Genomic DNA, 14656 nt, shown 5'->3' with positions numbered 1-14656 from the left:
CCCAGTAGGGGGTGTGCAAGAGGCAGCTGATCGATGTTTCTCTCTCGTCGATGTTTCTGACTCTCTATCCCTCTCTCTTCCTCTCTGTAAAAAATCAATAAAATATATTTAAAAAAAATAAAAAAATAAAAGTTATTGGCCCATATATATGTGGTTTTACTAGTATTTCTGGGCTCTCAATTCTGTTCCATTGATTGTGTGTCTGTTTTTCTGCCAATATCATGCTGTTTTGATTATCGTAGTTCTGTAGTATAATTTGAAGTCAGATAGTATAATACCTCTAGATTTGTTCTTTTTTCTCAGGATTATTTGGCTATTCAGGGTATTTTGTCCTTTTTCACTAAAAAAAAAAAAAAAAAAAAAAAAAAAAAGACATTGGGGCCAAGCAGGTCACAGTTTGATTCCCAGTCAGGGCACATTCCTGAGTTGCAGGCTCAATCACCAGTGCAGGAGGAAGCCGATCAATGATTCTCTTTCATCATTGATATTTCTAGCTCTTTTTCCCTCTCCCTTCCTCTCTGAAATCAATTAAAAAATATATTTTTTAAAAATGACATTGGCGTTTTGATCAGGATTGCATTAAATCTGTATGTTGTTTTGGGTAATATGGACATTTTAACTATATTGATTTTTTTCCAATCCATGAACATGGAATAGCTTTCCATTTTATTGTGTCTTTTTCAATCTCTAGTTTTCAGTATACAATCCTTCACATCCTTTGTTAATTTTATTCCTAGGTATTTATTTTTTTGGTTGCAATTACAAATGGAATTTTTTTTTCATTCCTTTTTCTGAAGTTTCATTGTTAGTATATAGGAAAGCAGTGGATTTTTGTACATTGATTTTGTATCCTGCAACTTTACTGTATTTGTTTATTGTCTCAATAGTATTTTGGTGGCATCTTTAGACTCTTCTATATATAGAATCATATCTGGAAAAATTGACACTTTTACTTCTTCCTTCCCAATTTGAATGCCTTTTATTTATTTCTCTTGCATGATTGCTCTGGCTAGGACTTCCATAACTATGTTGAATAAAAGTGGTGAGAGTGGGCATCCTTGTCTTGTTCCTGATTTTCAAGGAAAAGCTTTCAGTTTTTCACCATTGAGTATGATGTCGGCTGAGTGTTTGTTATATATGGCCTTGTCGTATAAGAATATGTTAGTGGATCTTCTAGCTGTGTTACTTTTAAGAATCATGAATGAAAGGAGGATTGAGATGAATTATAATAGAATGACCCTCTATTTTATCAAATATCCATCTGGCCAGAATTTTATTAGTATATCTTGGGGGAGGGGAACACACATTTTTCAGGAGAGAAAAATACAACAGGTCCTTGAATAATGTCGTTTCATTACAACATTGATGAGATGCAGTAGGAATTGAACTCTTGTTTATATCAATCAATGTGTGGTAAAATTGGTTTTATTATATGTCTTTTCACCGAAGTTCCAATAACCTATTGACAATATTGAGGACTTATTGTAATTATTTTGACCATAGTCAACTAATAGCATTGGTTTTTTAGAGTAACTTCTAACCTACTGATTTTGAATGATTATATGTTTTTAGTCACCCTTCTACTGGATTAGCTAAAAATGGCTTGTGAATTTTCTTTAGATCATTAATGTATTTAGTTACAAACCTTTATTAGCATCTATATGGACAGTAAAAGCATCATTTATTCTTCTTTCAGAACAGGTATTTATGTTATCTGGATGTGAGTGTCATGAAAGTAGTCATGTTTTAATTTTTTTATTGGCTTAATAGGTCACTTTAGACAATTGTGTTGAAGTTGGGCGGATTGCCAACACCTACAATCTGACAGAAGTGGATAAATACGTTAACAGTTTTGTCTTGAAGAATTTTCCTGCATTACTGAGCACTGGGGAGTTCTTAAAACTCCCCTTTGAGCGTCTTGCCTTCGTGCTTTCCAGTAATAGCCTTAAACACTGCACTGAACTTGAGCTCTTTAAGGCTACCTGTCGCTGGCTACGATTGGAAGAGCCTCGGATGGACTTTGCTGCAAAATTAATGAAGAACATACGATTTCCACTGATGACACCACAAGAGCTGATTAATTATGTGCAAACCGTGGATTTCATGAGAACTGACAATACTTGTGTGAATCTCCTTTTGGAAGCCAGCAATTACCAAATGATGCCATACATGCAGCCAGTTATGCAGTCAGACAGGACTGCCATTCGGTCTGACACCACTCATTTGGTTACTCTAGGAGGAGTGCTGAGGCAGCAGCTGGTTGTCAGCAAGGAATTGCGCATGTATGATGAAAAGGCCCATGAATGGAAATCATTAGCCCCTATGGATGCCCCAAGGTACCAGCATGGCATTGCCGTCATTGGAAATTTCCTCTATGTCGTTGGAGGACAGAGTAATTATGACACAAAAGGAAAAACCGCTGTTGATACAGTCTTCAGATTTGATCCTCGATACAATAAATGGATGCAAGTTGCATCTTTAAATGAAAAACGCACCTTTTTCCACCTAAGTGCCCTCAAAGGATATCTGTATGCAGTTGGTGGGCGAAATGCAGCTGGTGAACTTCGTAAGTTTCTTTACCCTGAAATTCTTGTCAAGTAATAAACAGTTCTTTTAAAATGAAAGACAAAAAATGTAGTTAGGGTTACATTTCAAACTGTTTTTCTTAGAAAATATCAGAGGCAAACAGTATGCCTTATCTGGACATCTATTATTGGCCATGGTACAAATTGTATCTCATAAATACATCAATATGTTGCAGACTATTTGATTTGCACAGTATGTATGGTTTTCATCTTGAAGGTTTAACTACAAAGTGTATCCTGCTAATTTAAATTATAATAGAATCTTGGACAGAAGTTTGGCATGTTCCCTAATTTTCATTTTTAAAAGCCCACATACTATTTAACCAAACAGCTTAAAATTCTTCCTTACAGAGCACTGATTTTTCTTTTTTTTTCTTTTACATAATCTGTTACCTTTCAGAGGTCACATAATAAGATAATTTTCTTTATTGATTGTATGAAGTTCAATATTATCCAATGTTTATTTACTGTGAATATTATAATCTGTTACTATTAGTTTTAAAAATAATTCTCTCTTGGTGAAATACCAGTTTCCTTCACTGTAAACTGATCTGGTAAACTTTATTTGATGGTCACTCTTTTTTTCTTCTAATCTAAGATTGGTTATATGTACAGTTAACATAGTACTTTGGCTATATAAATTATTATATCGGCGGGTGGCCAGAGAAAAACTGGTGCTGGCGGAAAACTGGTGCCAGCAGCCACGCAATGGGCCACCCCGAGTCCTGCCCCCAGCCTCCCACCAGCCCAATCGTGGGCATAGCGGAATGATGGTTATTTGCATACTTCCCTTTTATTAGGTAGGATAAAATTGGAATAAGATTAGTGTTCAAAAGGGAAGTAAGGAAACCCATATTTTATATCATGCCTTACATATCTGTCATGACCATCATTGTTTGGCTCCCCCCCCACCCCCCTCTTTTTTTATTCTCTGTTATAGAGTCCCTGTAGTTATCCAGTATTCCAGGTTCCAGTATGCTAGGAAAGTTTAAAATATTGGCTTGGGATAAATTAAGAGTAATTCTGAGAATATTACTCTTCAGTAGTCTAAGAAATAAAAAGTAGTTTAATGGATTTGAGAGTAAGCTATTTATCAGAGACAAAAATAACTGCTCTCAGCTCTTATACTTTTTAGCTTATCAGGTCCTCACTTGTTAGTTACATGGTCTTAATGGTACTGATCTTTCCTACCCAGTTTTTTCCTCCTTTGTTGTTACAATGATATTTTTTTTTCGAAGACCAAGCTTTCTAGATTGTTGGACTAGGTTCCATGACAATGAACCACACAGGTTTCCCAATATATTTGAATAATAAGACTTTTAAAAGCATTTGATGCATTAGTACCCTTAGGGTAGAATTTCCATTTTAGGTTGCCTCAGTCAACCCCTACACATTATTTTCATGTTATTATATTATTTTAAATTTATGGTATCTGGAAATATCCACAAGATACAAGCAGTGACTTGGCACTTTCTTAGAAAAACCATGGGTCTAAGATAATCTTTATGATTTCACAAATTATTGGTCATCAACCCTGGCAGTCAATGGTCATTTTGAAATAGTTTTTTCTCAAAGGAAAAGCTCAATTTTTCAGTTAGTGCTTGCTTGTTGATGTTATCACTCCTGTTAATATGCAGCCATTAAGTTTTCAATATATGCTCCTCATATTAATTAGAGGCCTATTCTTTTGAGAATCTATAATCTTTAGGCCAAGAAGAATCATTACATACAACCAAGAAGCTAGAGGTTTTATTTTTCTGACTTGATCCCCACCCTGTTTGAGCTCTTCCCATCTTATACTTAGTGGAGAAGAAGAAGCAGACTACCCCATTGGGCAAGTGTCTGGCTTCCTTGTTCATGACTTTTAGAAATCACCTCTATCTCTTATTTAAAATGATCTGTGTTTCAGTTTGAAAGTGAAAAGAAACATTTAAAGGCCAACTATTTGATATTCTTTTCCTTTAAAATCTTCTCCTATAATCTATAGGTAACTAAACTTTTTGAAGAAAATGATTGCTCCCCTTAAAATCAGCATACCCAGCAAATCCAGTCTATACTAAATATTTTAAGTTAAAGTATATTGGAAGTTGTTTTAAAAAATTATGATTGACTTATCACGTGCACTCAAAGTAAAATTCTTGATTCCAGGAGAACCTTCAGGCCAAAGGAGACATTACATAAAACAAAGAAGCAAGAAGCTTCATTTTTTTTTTTCTGGACCCATCCCACTCCCTTAATGTGCCTCTTATGCTAACCGCAAGTGGGAGCAAGAAATGAACTGTCCCATCTTGTCACATTCTTTATTGTTGACTAGAGGCCCGGTGCATAAAATTCATACCAGGGGGGGGTGGTGACCCTCAGCCCAGCCTGCACCCTCTCCAATCTGGGACCCCTTGAGGGATGTCTGACTGCCTCTCACAATCCAGGACTGCTGGCTCCCAACTGCTTGTGTGCCTGCCTTCCTGATTGCCCCTAACCACTTCTGCCTGCCAGCCTGATCACCCCCTAACCACTCCCTGCCAGCCTGATTGATGCCTAACTGCTCCCCTGCCAGCCTGATTGCCACTAACTGCCCTGCCCTACAGGCCTGGTCACCCCTAACTGCCCTCCCCTGCAGGCCTGGTCCCCCCCCCAACTGCCTTCCTCTGCAGGCCTGGTTCCCCCCAACTGCTCTCCCCTGCAGGCCTGGATCCCCCCCAACTGCCTTTCCCTGCAGGCCTAATCGCCCACAACTGCCCTCCCTTGCAGGCCTGATCCCTCCCAACTACCCTCCCTGCTGGCCATCTTGTGGCCACCATCTTGTGTCCACATGGGGGCAGCCATTTTTGACCACATGGAGGCAGCCATCTTTTATGTTGGTGATGGTCAATTTGCATATTACTTTTTTATTAGATAGGATATAACCAAGCCTGATGTAACCTGCCCTGATTACATCCCAAAAGAACAGTATCAATAAGTTCTGGATTCTGTTAATAATGTTTCTCTTTGCATAATTTAAAAAAGTATGTGTGTCAGTTCCCCTTCCAATTATCTTGGGCCCATTGTTTTTGCATAACAGCAGATTTTGGTTTTAAAGAAATTCTTTAAAAAATATTTTTATTGATTTCAGAGAGGAAGTGAGATGGGGAGAGAGATAGAAACATCAACAATTTAACAGGTTCATTAATACCAGCACATCAATATGAAAAGAAAAGTGACAGCATTTGCAAAGCATTTTAGATAATTTTAATGCATCTGGCCTTTTTAAATATTTTTATGGAGTGCATGATACCAAGTCCACAGTACATCAAAATAATACTACTACTCTGTGTATGAGCCTGGCATTTTGATGAAATATAACTCCTTAGAAACACTGCCTTACTTTGACACCAGATACAATGAGAAAGTAGGAGAAGCATAAGAATAACTGTCACTTAAGTGAAAAGGGAGTCAGTTATTTCTGGCATCTTTCAAAATTATGTCATATAAGCAATCGATTTTCCATTGAGGTTTTCTATATTGAAGAGAAATATGACAGCTCAGATAACTTTCACTTCAGTTAAATATTAATAAGTCAAGCTTTCAAATAATGAAATAGCTTAATAGAAAACAAGTTAGATTTTTTCAAATAAATGTACAATAAACTTGCTGAAATTTATCAAATGTCTCCATATCCCTTAATGGATTTAGGGTTTTCTTCATTAAACAACAAATCACTAGCTGGCACTTTAGGATTCTAGAGCCCATCCCCCCCTCTATGGGAGCCATTTTTGTCCAAATGGTTTTCTTCAGGCCTAATCTCTTTCCCAATCTCCAAAACCAAGTAAATTCTACATCATTTTTGGGACCAATTCTGGACTCCAGTGGAATCGCCTGAGAAAATAATATTCCTGGTAATATATGTGAAACAACCAACCTAAGTGTAATTCTTAAGTTGGATAAGGTCTCTAGTTTATATATCAGGCCACCAGACTACTGAAGATGAGAGGAGTCAACAAACTTTTGTAAAGGGCCCAAAAAAATATTTTCACCTTTGCAGGCTATAGGAACTCTTCACAACTAATCAACTTTGCTGTTATATTGCAAAAGTAACTATAGACAATTTATAAACAAACTAGTAGCCCTGCGCACAAATCCGTGTGCCAGTAGGTTGCTGCCACCCTCCTGCAGCTCCCCCATAGCTTGCTGCCCTGCCCCTTCCTGTAGCTCTTCGCCCGCTTGTAGTTCGCTGCCCACCCTCCGGCAGATCCGTGATCAGGTCGTTATGCGGTTGGTCATTATGCCTCACGGTGTAATGGATAATTAGCATATTCCTCTCTTATTATATAGGATGGATGAGACTGTATTCTACTAAAGCTTTGTATATGGAAACAAAAATGTGAAATGTATAAAATTTTCATATATTCTTCCTTTGATTTTTCCCAACTTTTAAAAAATGTAGAAACTTTCCATGGTTTTATCTTGTGGCTCATACAAAAGCAGATGGCATACTGGATTTTACTTCCTAGCTGTAGTTTGCCTGACCCTGTTCTAGATTTTCCCAGTTACCTCATTACCAGTCCCAACTCTCATATACTATGATGGAACCACTGCTTTGTGGCTCCAACTCCTTGCCTTCTTGTTTCTCACCCTATTGAATTTGTGGCACTAAACTTGTAAATATGGAAAACAGAAATAAGGGAATGTATATATACTCTTTAATTAAATATATTCTATCTTAAAACTACTATTTATTTTTACTAATAACAACAGCAATTCTGCATGAGGAAATTAGAAATTACATGATGGGAAGAGCTAAAGAAGATGGATTATTTAGTTAAAAGAAGATAAGTTTATAGATGGTGAACTATTATATATTATGTTATTGGTAGTTAATAACCATCTTATACTTAGGGGCTTCTGTATAAGAAATTATACATATGTATAGATGGATCATATATGTATAGATGTATGTATAGATGGATTCTTATATCCTCTATTAGGAAAAAAGTGCAATTAACTTGCTGACAGAAAAATAACATTATCTTTCTACATGGGTAAAATTTAATGATCATAAAGAGTGAGTAGTTATTCAATGTCTAGCTTCACTATAAAAGGAATAAGGGGAAACTAATGGAAACTGCATCAAAACAGATTGAATTAGACATAAGTTAAGGCTGTTCCACTCTAGAAATTTCAAAGTTCAAAGTAGAGTTCTTCATTGAGAAAAACACAGAACTACAGCAAAATCTGTCTTTGACCTCAAACAGATGGGAAAGATAATATCTGGAAGTCTTTTAAATTTTTAAAACCCTTTTACTGACAGGTTGTGTGATTAGACTCCTTTTTTATCAGCTAAAATTCTACCATTAATTACCTTGCTGATACCAAGTACCAATCAATCTACTAGATTTTCTGTAAGTGTAGGGAGATAATAATGTCCATTCAGTAGGAATTTGCTTGTCAAGTAGGTGCAAATCATGCTAAAGGCAAATGGAAATGCACATTTAAAGACATCAGTGACTGGACATAGTAAAAAATAGTACTGTAATATATGGCAGTTTTAGCTCGTTATTAATTGTGAAAAAAATCCCCTTTCCCGCTTATTTTGGGGAAAGATTTTGCAGGATTTTGCTACTTTATGGGAGGGTTTAGAAGAAATAGAGTTGTTATGGGTTCAAGCCTGCAGCAAAGAACAAAACTAACAAGGGAGTAGATCAGAATGAGAATTGTAAAAAGCCTTTGGAGTAAGACTGAAAACTCAAATCTAAACTAAGTGAAAAGGAAATTAGTAAAAGGTATTAGAGGAGAATTAAGTACTTCACATAGTGAATTTGATGAAGAAATGAAAGTATTGAATAGAGTAGAAAAGTAGTCTCTCTTTCAATTTCTTTCCAGTTTTGCCATGTTATTTCTTAAACAGGAAACCTTGTTCAAAGGATGACTCATCAGTTAGAATTTCATTTGGCTCCAAGTAGCAAAACCTTATTCCAGTGGCTTGATCAAATAGCTCTACTCAGTAGACTTCTGCTTCCATTTCATTGTCTAGAACTACATTATATGGACATCTCCAGCTTGAAGGGGGCCTCATAAGTTGAATTTTATTTTAAATTTGCCACAGTGCTTCCCTTGAGAGTGTTACGGTTCTGTTAGTAAGCAAGCAGGGTTAAGGGAGACAAGAAATTGGGTTAGCAACTGGCAGTGTCTGCAATAAATTGTATAAACTTTTCAAGTCAATCTAGATTCTGAGCTTTATAAAAGGCTCATATTTTCTATTTGTCTGGATTGTCATTGTTCTATTTTTGAGTTTATAACAAATTGACATTTAAATAAGTTGAGGTCACTTTTCTAAAATATTTTGTTAAAGTTTATAAATTTATTACTGAGAGGGAAGTATTGCTAATAAAAATCTTAACTTCATATTATGCTGCCAATCATTTTCAAGTTAAGAGCAGTATTGACTGCAACATTGTTGGGTATATACAAACTATTGGATTTAATGTATAGTTGTAGAAAAATTATTGTCAGTGTCCATTTTGTAGTCTGGATATGAAATGAAGCAACAGGCTCGAGAACATACACCAAGTAGTGTGCATACTTTTATTCTCAACTTACAATTTTGCTATTAACAAATTTTTACTATTAACCTTTTTTTCTATATGGTATATAAACATGGGGGCCTAGAATTGAAATGTTTTTCTTCCTTATGATTATTTTTTTCTTTTCTTCCCACATTTTTTAAATTGGGAGAAATTTCAAATTACAAATATACAAGAAAAAAAACCCTAATGATTTCTGCAGTGACAGAAATGTGTTAGATTATTACACTAAGTATCTAGTCTAATGTAACATGTAGTAATGGTTCAAATTATCCTATCTAATAATAGACAAATATGCAAATTGACCATATCTCTGACACACCCACATGCCACACCCACAAGCCACGCCCACCATCCAATCAGAGCGAGCATGCAAATTAACCCAAACCAAGATGGCTACAGCCACAGAGAGCAGGGTTTCCTAGGTAGAGGAAGCCAAGCTTTCCGCCTGCCCTTGCCAGGCCTAAGCCTCCACTCAAGCTACAAAGTTTCAATTATAGAAGGTAAACAAATTCACACAAATGGCGGCAGAATGGAGCTTGAGAGAGCAGGCCAGGGTTGCCGCCGGAAACAGGGGAAGCAAAGCTTTCCACACACCCTGGCCGGGCCCACCCGCTTAAGGCAACAAAGTTTCAATTATAACCCCAACAGAAATGGCTGCTGGCCTCGGAGGGAGCCCCAGGCTTGGCTCCGCTCCAGGCTATAAAGTTTCAATTGTAGAAGGAAAATAAATTCCAGATACCAGGGCCTCCGCTTGGGTTGCCAGGGGGTGTGGCCCACCTGCAAACCACCACAGGCCCCTCGCTCAGGCCACCCCACACCCCAAGGGAACCCCACCCTGATCCAGGACACCCTTCAGGGCAAACCAGCTGGCCCCCACTCCTGCACCAGGCCTCTATCCTATCTAATAAAAGAATAATATGCAGATTGATCATCACTGCAGTACACAATATAGCTGCCCCCATGTGGTCAAAGATCCTGCCCCATGTGGACACAGGATGGCCACCACAAGATGGCCAGCAGGAGAGGGCAGTTGGGAGGCATGCGGCCTGCAAGGGAGGGCAGTTGAGAGGGACCAGGCCTGCAAGGGAGGGCAGTTGGAGGTGATCAATCCTGTAGGAGAGGGCAGTTAGGGGTGACCAGGCAGGCAGAGGAGGGAAGTTGAGGGCAAACAGGCTGGCAGCAGAGTGGTTAGGGGGTGATCAGGCTGGCAGGCAGAAGCGGTTAGGGGCAATCAGGAAGGCAGGCAGGCAAGCAGTTGGGAGCCAGCAGTCCTGGATTGTGAGAGGGATGTCCAACTGCCCGTTTAAGTACTTCCAATGGGCAGTCGGACATTCCTTGAGGGGTCCCATATTGGAGAGGGTACAGGCTGGGCTGAGGGACAACCCCCCTCCATGCACGAATTTCGTGCACTGGGCCTCTAGTTAATATAATATCAATAATTAATATGAGACCCCCCCAAAGAATATCTCATACCTATAATAGATATGTTTCAGTTATTTTGGATATTATTATTCTTCCACCTAAAAAATAATTAATTGTAAAATTTGAAATTATGAATTATTTTCTTTATTTTTTTAAACAACAGCTACAGTAGAATGTTATAATCCAAGAACAAATGAATGGACCTACGTTGCCAAAATGAGTGAGCCCCACTATGGCCATGCTGGAACTGTGTATGGAGGAGTAATGTATATTTCAGGTAAGCACTTATGATTCAAGTCCTATTAATATAATACATAAACTTTTAACTGTCACTATATTTCTATTTAATAAAATAATCCAGAAAATGGAAAATAAAAATATAATTTATGTTGATTTTAGAAGATAAATGTATTTTGGCCAGACACACACATATTTTTCTAATAAAAAATTCTGAACCAGCTACAGTTTGCTTACAGTGTCCCAGTAGCAACTTTCATTCTCAAACTTTGGTATTTAAATCATCCTTTTGTAGAATTTAGAAAAGAGTCTTATTTTAATGTAATGTTCACCTCTGGTATTAAAATGTTCTTTTGTTAGGCAGGTTTTTATCATTTGGCTGTGACACAGATTACCTCAGACAATGTGTCCTCCTTTTGAGGGCCTGCCAGTGCCAGGCCAGCAGTTATGAGAACAAAGGTGTTCAGATGATGTTTGTGCTCTGAGTCTCTGAACACTGCCCTATGAAATCTGTAATCAAGAAGGATCAGGGAAAGGCCTGGAGTGTGTGATTGGCAGGTTTTTGGTTTTAAATTTATGAGTAACTACGGGATGTCGTATATTGAAAGAGTCATCCAGAAAATCATACGCTCCACTAATCAATCATTTATACCACCTATTTGCTGTGTGTAGATGCCATGCCATTATAATGAGAGCTCCAAATCCTCTGAGGAAAATGACATCTGAATTGTTCTAGTGGTGATTTGCCATAACTAGCATATATTGCATACATGACCTTCATAATCAAGAGTAGGGTAGGAACCATAGCTGAGTTTTCAAACTAAAGAACACTGTTTTGCTGTCTGATAATTCTGTAAAGTACAAAAAAAACAAACCACACATTTAAAAAAACAGAAGAAAAAAGCAGTGATTTCTATCTGGCCACCAGATAGTGGAGCTTTGATATGATATAGCTGAAAATTAGTTTAGTTCTCTCCCTAATGTGTAGAACATACAGTGTGATTCTTTTATTGTAGAAACTAATTTATTTGTGCTCTAAGAATACACTTTGTAGATGATATCAACTCAATCGATCAATAACCAATTATTGCACATACAAAATTCCATATACATATATTCAGCTTTCTAATTTTTTAACTTTGTAAATGTCCCTGCTGATAGAACGTGACATTACCCACCCTCAGCCCACCCACCAACAACTCTACAGAAACAAACAATTCTGAACATTCTTATAAGCTTGTATATCTGCACAACACTTTCAACTTTTCCAAAGCATTTTGATTTATTTCAATTCATAGTCATAGTCACAGTCTTAATGAAATAATTAGCGTACATATTTTTATTTAGCAAGTGAGGAAATGGGCACCTAGAATTTAAATGCCCCAGCCCTGTGCTCAACACCCAGAGGGTGACTGCTATAAAGCATTAGGAGTGAATAATGCTTTGTAGTTGGAATATACTGCAGACCCAACTCTAAAAGGGACAACTTTTTTTTTTTTTTTCATTCAGTAAAGCCTCTTAAATCCCATGGGTCTCTATTTGACAAAGTCATTGCAATATTATAAACTATATTTTTGTTCCTTAAGAATATGAACATGTTATTTTCTTTTTAATCCAGGGAAAGTATATATAGAGGGCAGACATTTATAAGAATACTATTCATAAGCTATAAAATCTCATAACTGAGGCTAGAAGTTAAATATCTATGACAGAGAGCCTTTTATTTACTTTTGCATTTTTATAATAATCTCTTTTCCTCATGACTATTGTTTTCATTCTTTAGGAGGAATTACTCATGACACTTTCCAAAAGGAGCTCATGTGCTTTGACCCTGATACTGACAAATGGATTCAGAAGGCGCCAATGACCACCGTCAGAGGTCTGCATTGCATGTGTACAGTGGGAGAAAGGCTGTATGTCATTGGTGGCAATCACTTCAGAGGAACAAGCGATTATGATGATGTCCTAAGCTGTGAATACTACTCACCTATTCTTGACCAGTGGACCCCAATTGCTGCCATGTTAAGAGGGCAGAGTGATGTTGGGGTCGCTGTCTTTGAAAATAAAATCTATGTGGTTGGTGGGTATTCCTGGAATAATCGTTGTATGGTAGAGATAGTGCAGAAATATGATCCAGATAAAAATGAATGGCATAAGGTTTTTGATCTCCCAGAGTCCCTTGGTGGCATCCGAGCTTGCACACTTACGGTTTTTCCACCTGAAGAAACCACACCATCACCTTCTAGAGAGTCCCCTCTTTCTGCACCTTAAGATCACCCCTACAACTAAGATGCTGAAATCCTATCTTTGCAATGTGTCATGATTCTCTTCTTTTGCTGCCCCCTCTTAAATAGTGTATGTTAGGATTAGCCTCCAGTAATTGATGCAGATATTGGAAAAAAAGACAACATTGATGTTATTTGTGCTGTTTGATTTAGAGTGTTTATAAAGTGGTAACAAAAACCATTCTGGAAATGTATCCCATAGAAGCTGATGTTTAACATACAAAAAGAAAAAAAGTTATTGTCTTTAAAATGTTTCTTCAGTGCTTTTTTGATGCTGTGTACTGGGTATGAGGTATTTGTCATCTTACATTAGAAAGCCCAATAAGTCACATTGAAGGTGGATTGTAGTAAATATACAACTGTGCTAACTAGGCTTCAAGTAAAAAGTTTTCCTTTCATCTTGATTGTAAAGTGTCAAAGGGAGGCAGCCTGCTCCGACAGAAACAATAGACAAAAGGTTGCCAACTCGCATGAGCTACCTCCCTCTTTTCATAAAGCATTTTTGACATATCTGTCAACCCACCTGTCTGTGTGGGTGCATTGAGAACATGTAAAGTTTCTTAGATGCACAGGAGAAAGAGTAACTGAAATTCACCAATATTAATTTTTAAAATGTAGCATGCCCCTCTACTTATAAACAAGGATTGGGAGTTTTAAAAGTGTGTATAAATACATCCATACACATAGAAATATCAAGTGTGAAACTTTAAAAATTGAGTGGCATGTCAAATACATGTTAAAAAAATTAAATTTGTTCCAAAAAGCAGCTTCCATTAAGATGGGAATTCAGTATGTACATACTGAATGCACATATGTAGAGTCATGCTGAATTAAGTGGATGAGGGCTGGAAATTTTGATTAAAAAAAAATCTGTCACTTGACCCAATTTTACCTTCCAAAACTGTAAATTACACCTTCTCCTTTGCTGTTGAGGTAACTTCAATATTGTATGTATTCTGTATACTCTCAGTTCATAACGTTATTTAGCACAAAGTAAAGCAGCTTCACCTGGCAAGCTGCTTTTGTTCAGTGAATTCAACTTCCATGTTTTATCTTTTTGTTCAATAAAAAAACATTTAATGTCATTTTGGTCTGAAGAATCTCATTGTTGTCTGATTTGACTTCCTTTTATTAAATACTCCCCCTTTTTGCTATAGCAAGATTCAAGTGAGCAGACCTCAGAGCACTGAACAGCTTGAATTAATTGATATTAATGACTCATTCAAGGGAAAAAAATGATTTGACCAGATCTAGAGTCATTGGTCAAAACTCATTGCTGGTTGTCTTTGAGGAATTGGTTCATGGCAGATGCTAATTGGCTCTTCTTCATTCCCACAGGAATAATGCTATATATGTCTAAATTATAAGGTCAGTTTCCTGGATCTCCAAGAAGATCCATCTTGCTTAATGAGAAGGGATTGTGTAAAACGACGTAAGATATTTGTTCTTGAGTTAGGATGACAAATGAAAAATGTTTTTGTAAAAGATTGTTTGAGACTTATGTTAGGGCCATGGGCATGATCTTTCCTACTTTATCTGAAAATGACCAGATTGAATCTGAACCAAA

The 14656-nt window shown here is 37.1% G+C and overlaps 1 protein-coding gene across 3 annotated transcripts in view; it reads left to right on the top strand.

Moving 5' to 3' along the window:
* The window catches only part of KLHL13 (kelch like family member 13), a 138712-nt gene extending 124555 nt beyond the window's left edge, over nt 1–14157 (top strand). For all 3 annotated transcript variants that reach the window (XM_028133119.2, XM_028133117.2, XM_008156822.3), the window contains 3 exons: nt 1771–2566; nt 10731–10844; nt 12588–14157. In XM_028133119.2, coding sequence (XP_027988920.2) covers nt 1771–2566; nt 10731–10844; nt 12588–13075 — 1398 coding nt within the window. In that variant the 3' untranslated portion in view covers nt 13076–14157. The remainder of the gene's footprint in view (nt 1–1770; nt 2567–10730; nt 10845–12587) is intronic.
* Nucleotides 14158–14656: the final 499 nt, after the last annotated feature.

The sequence above is a fragment of the Eptesicus fuscus genome, chromosome 1, assembly GCF_027574615.1.
Source record: "Eptesicus fuscus isolate TK198812 chromosome 1, DD_ASM_mEF_20220401, whole genome shotgun sequence".
Lineage (NCBI taxonomy): Eukaryota > Metazoa > Chordata > Mammalia > Chiroptera > Vespertilionidae > Eptesicus > Eptesicus fuscus.
This window is presented reverse-complemented; position numbering and strand designations above follow the sequence as displayed.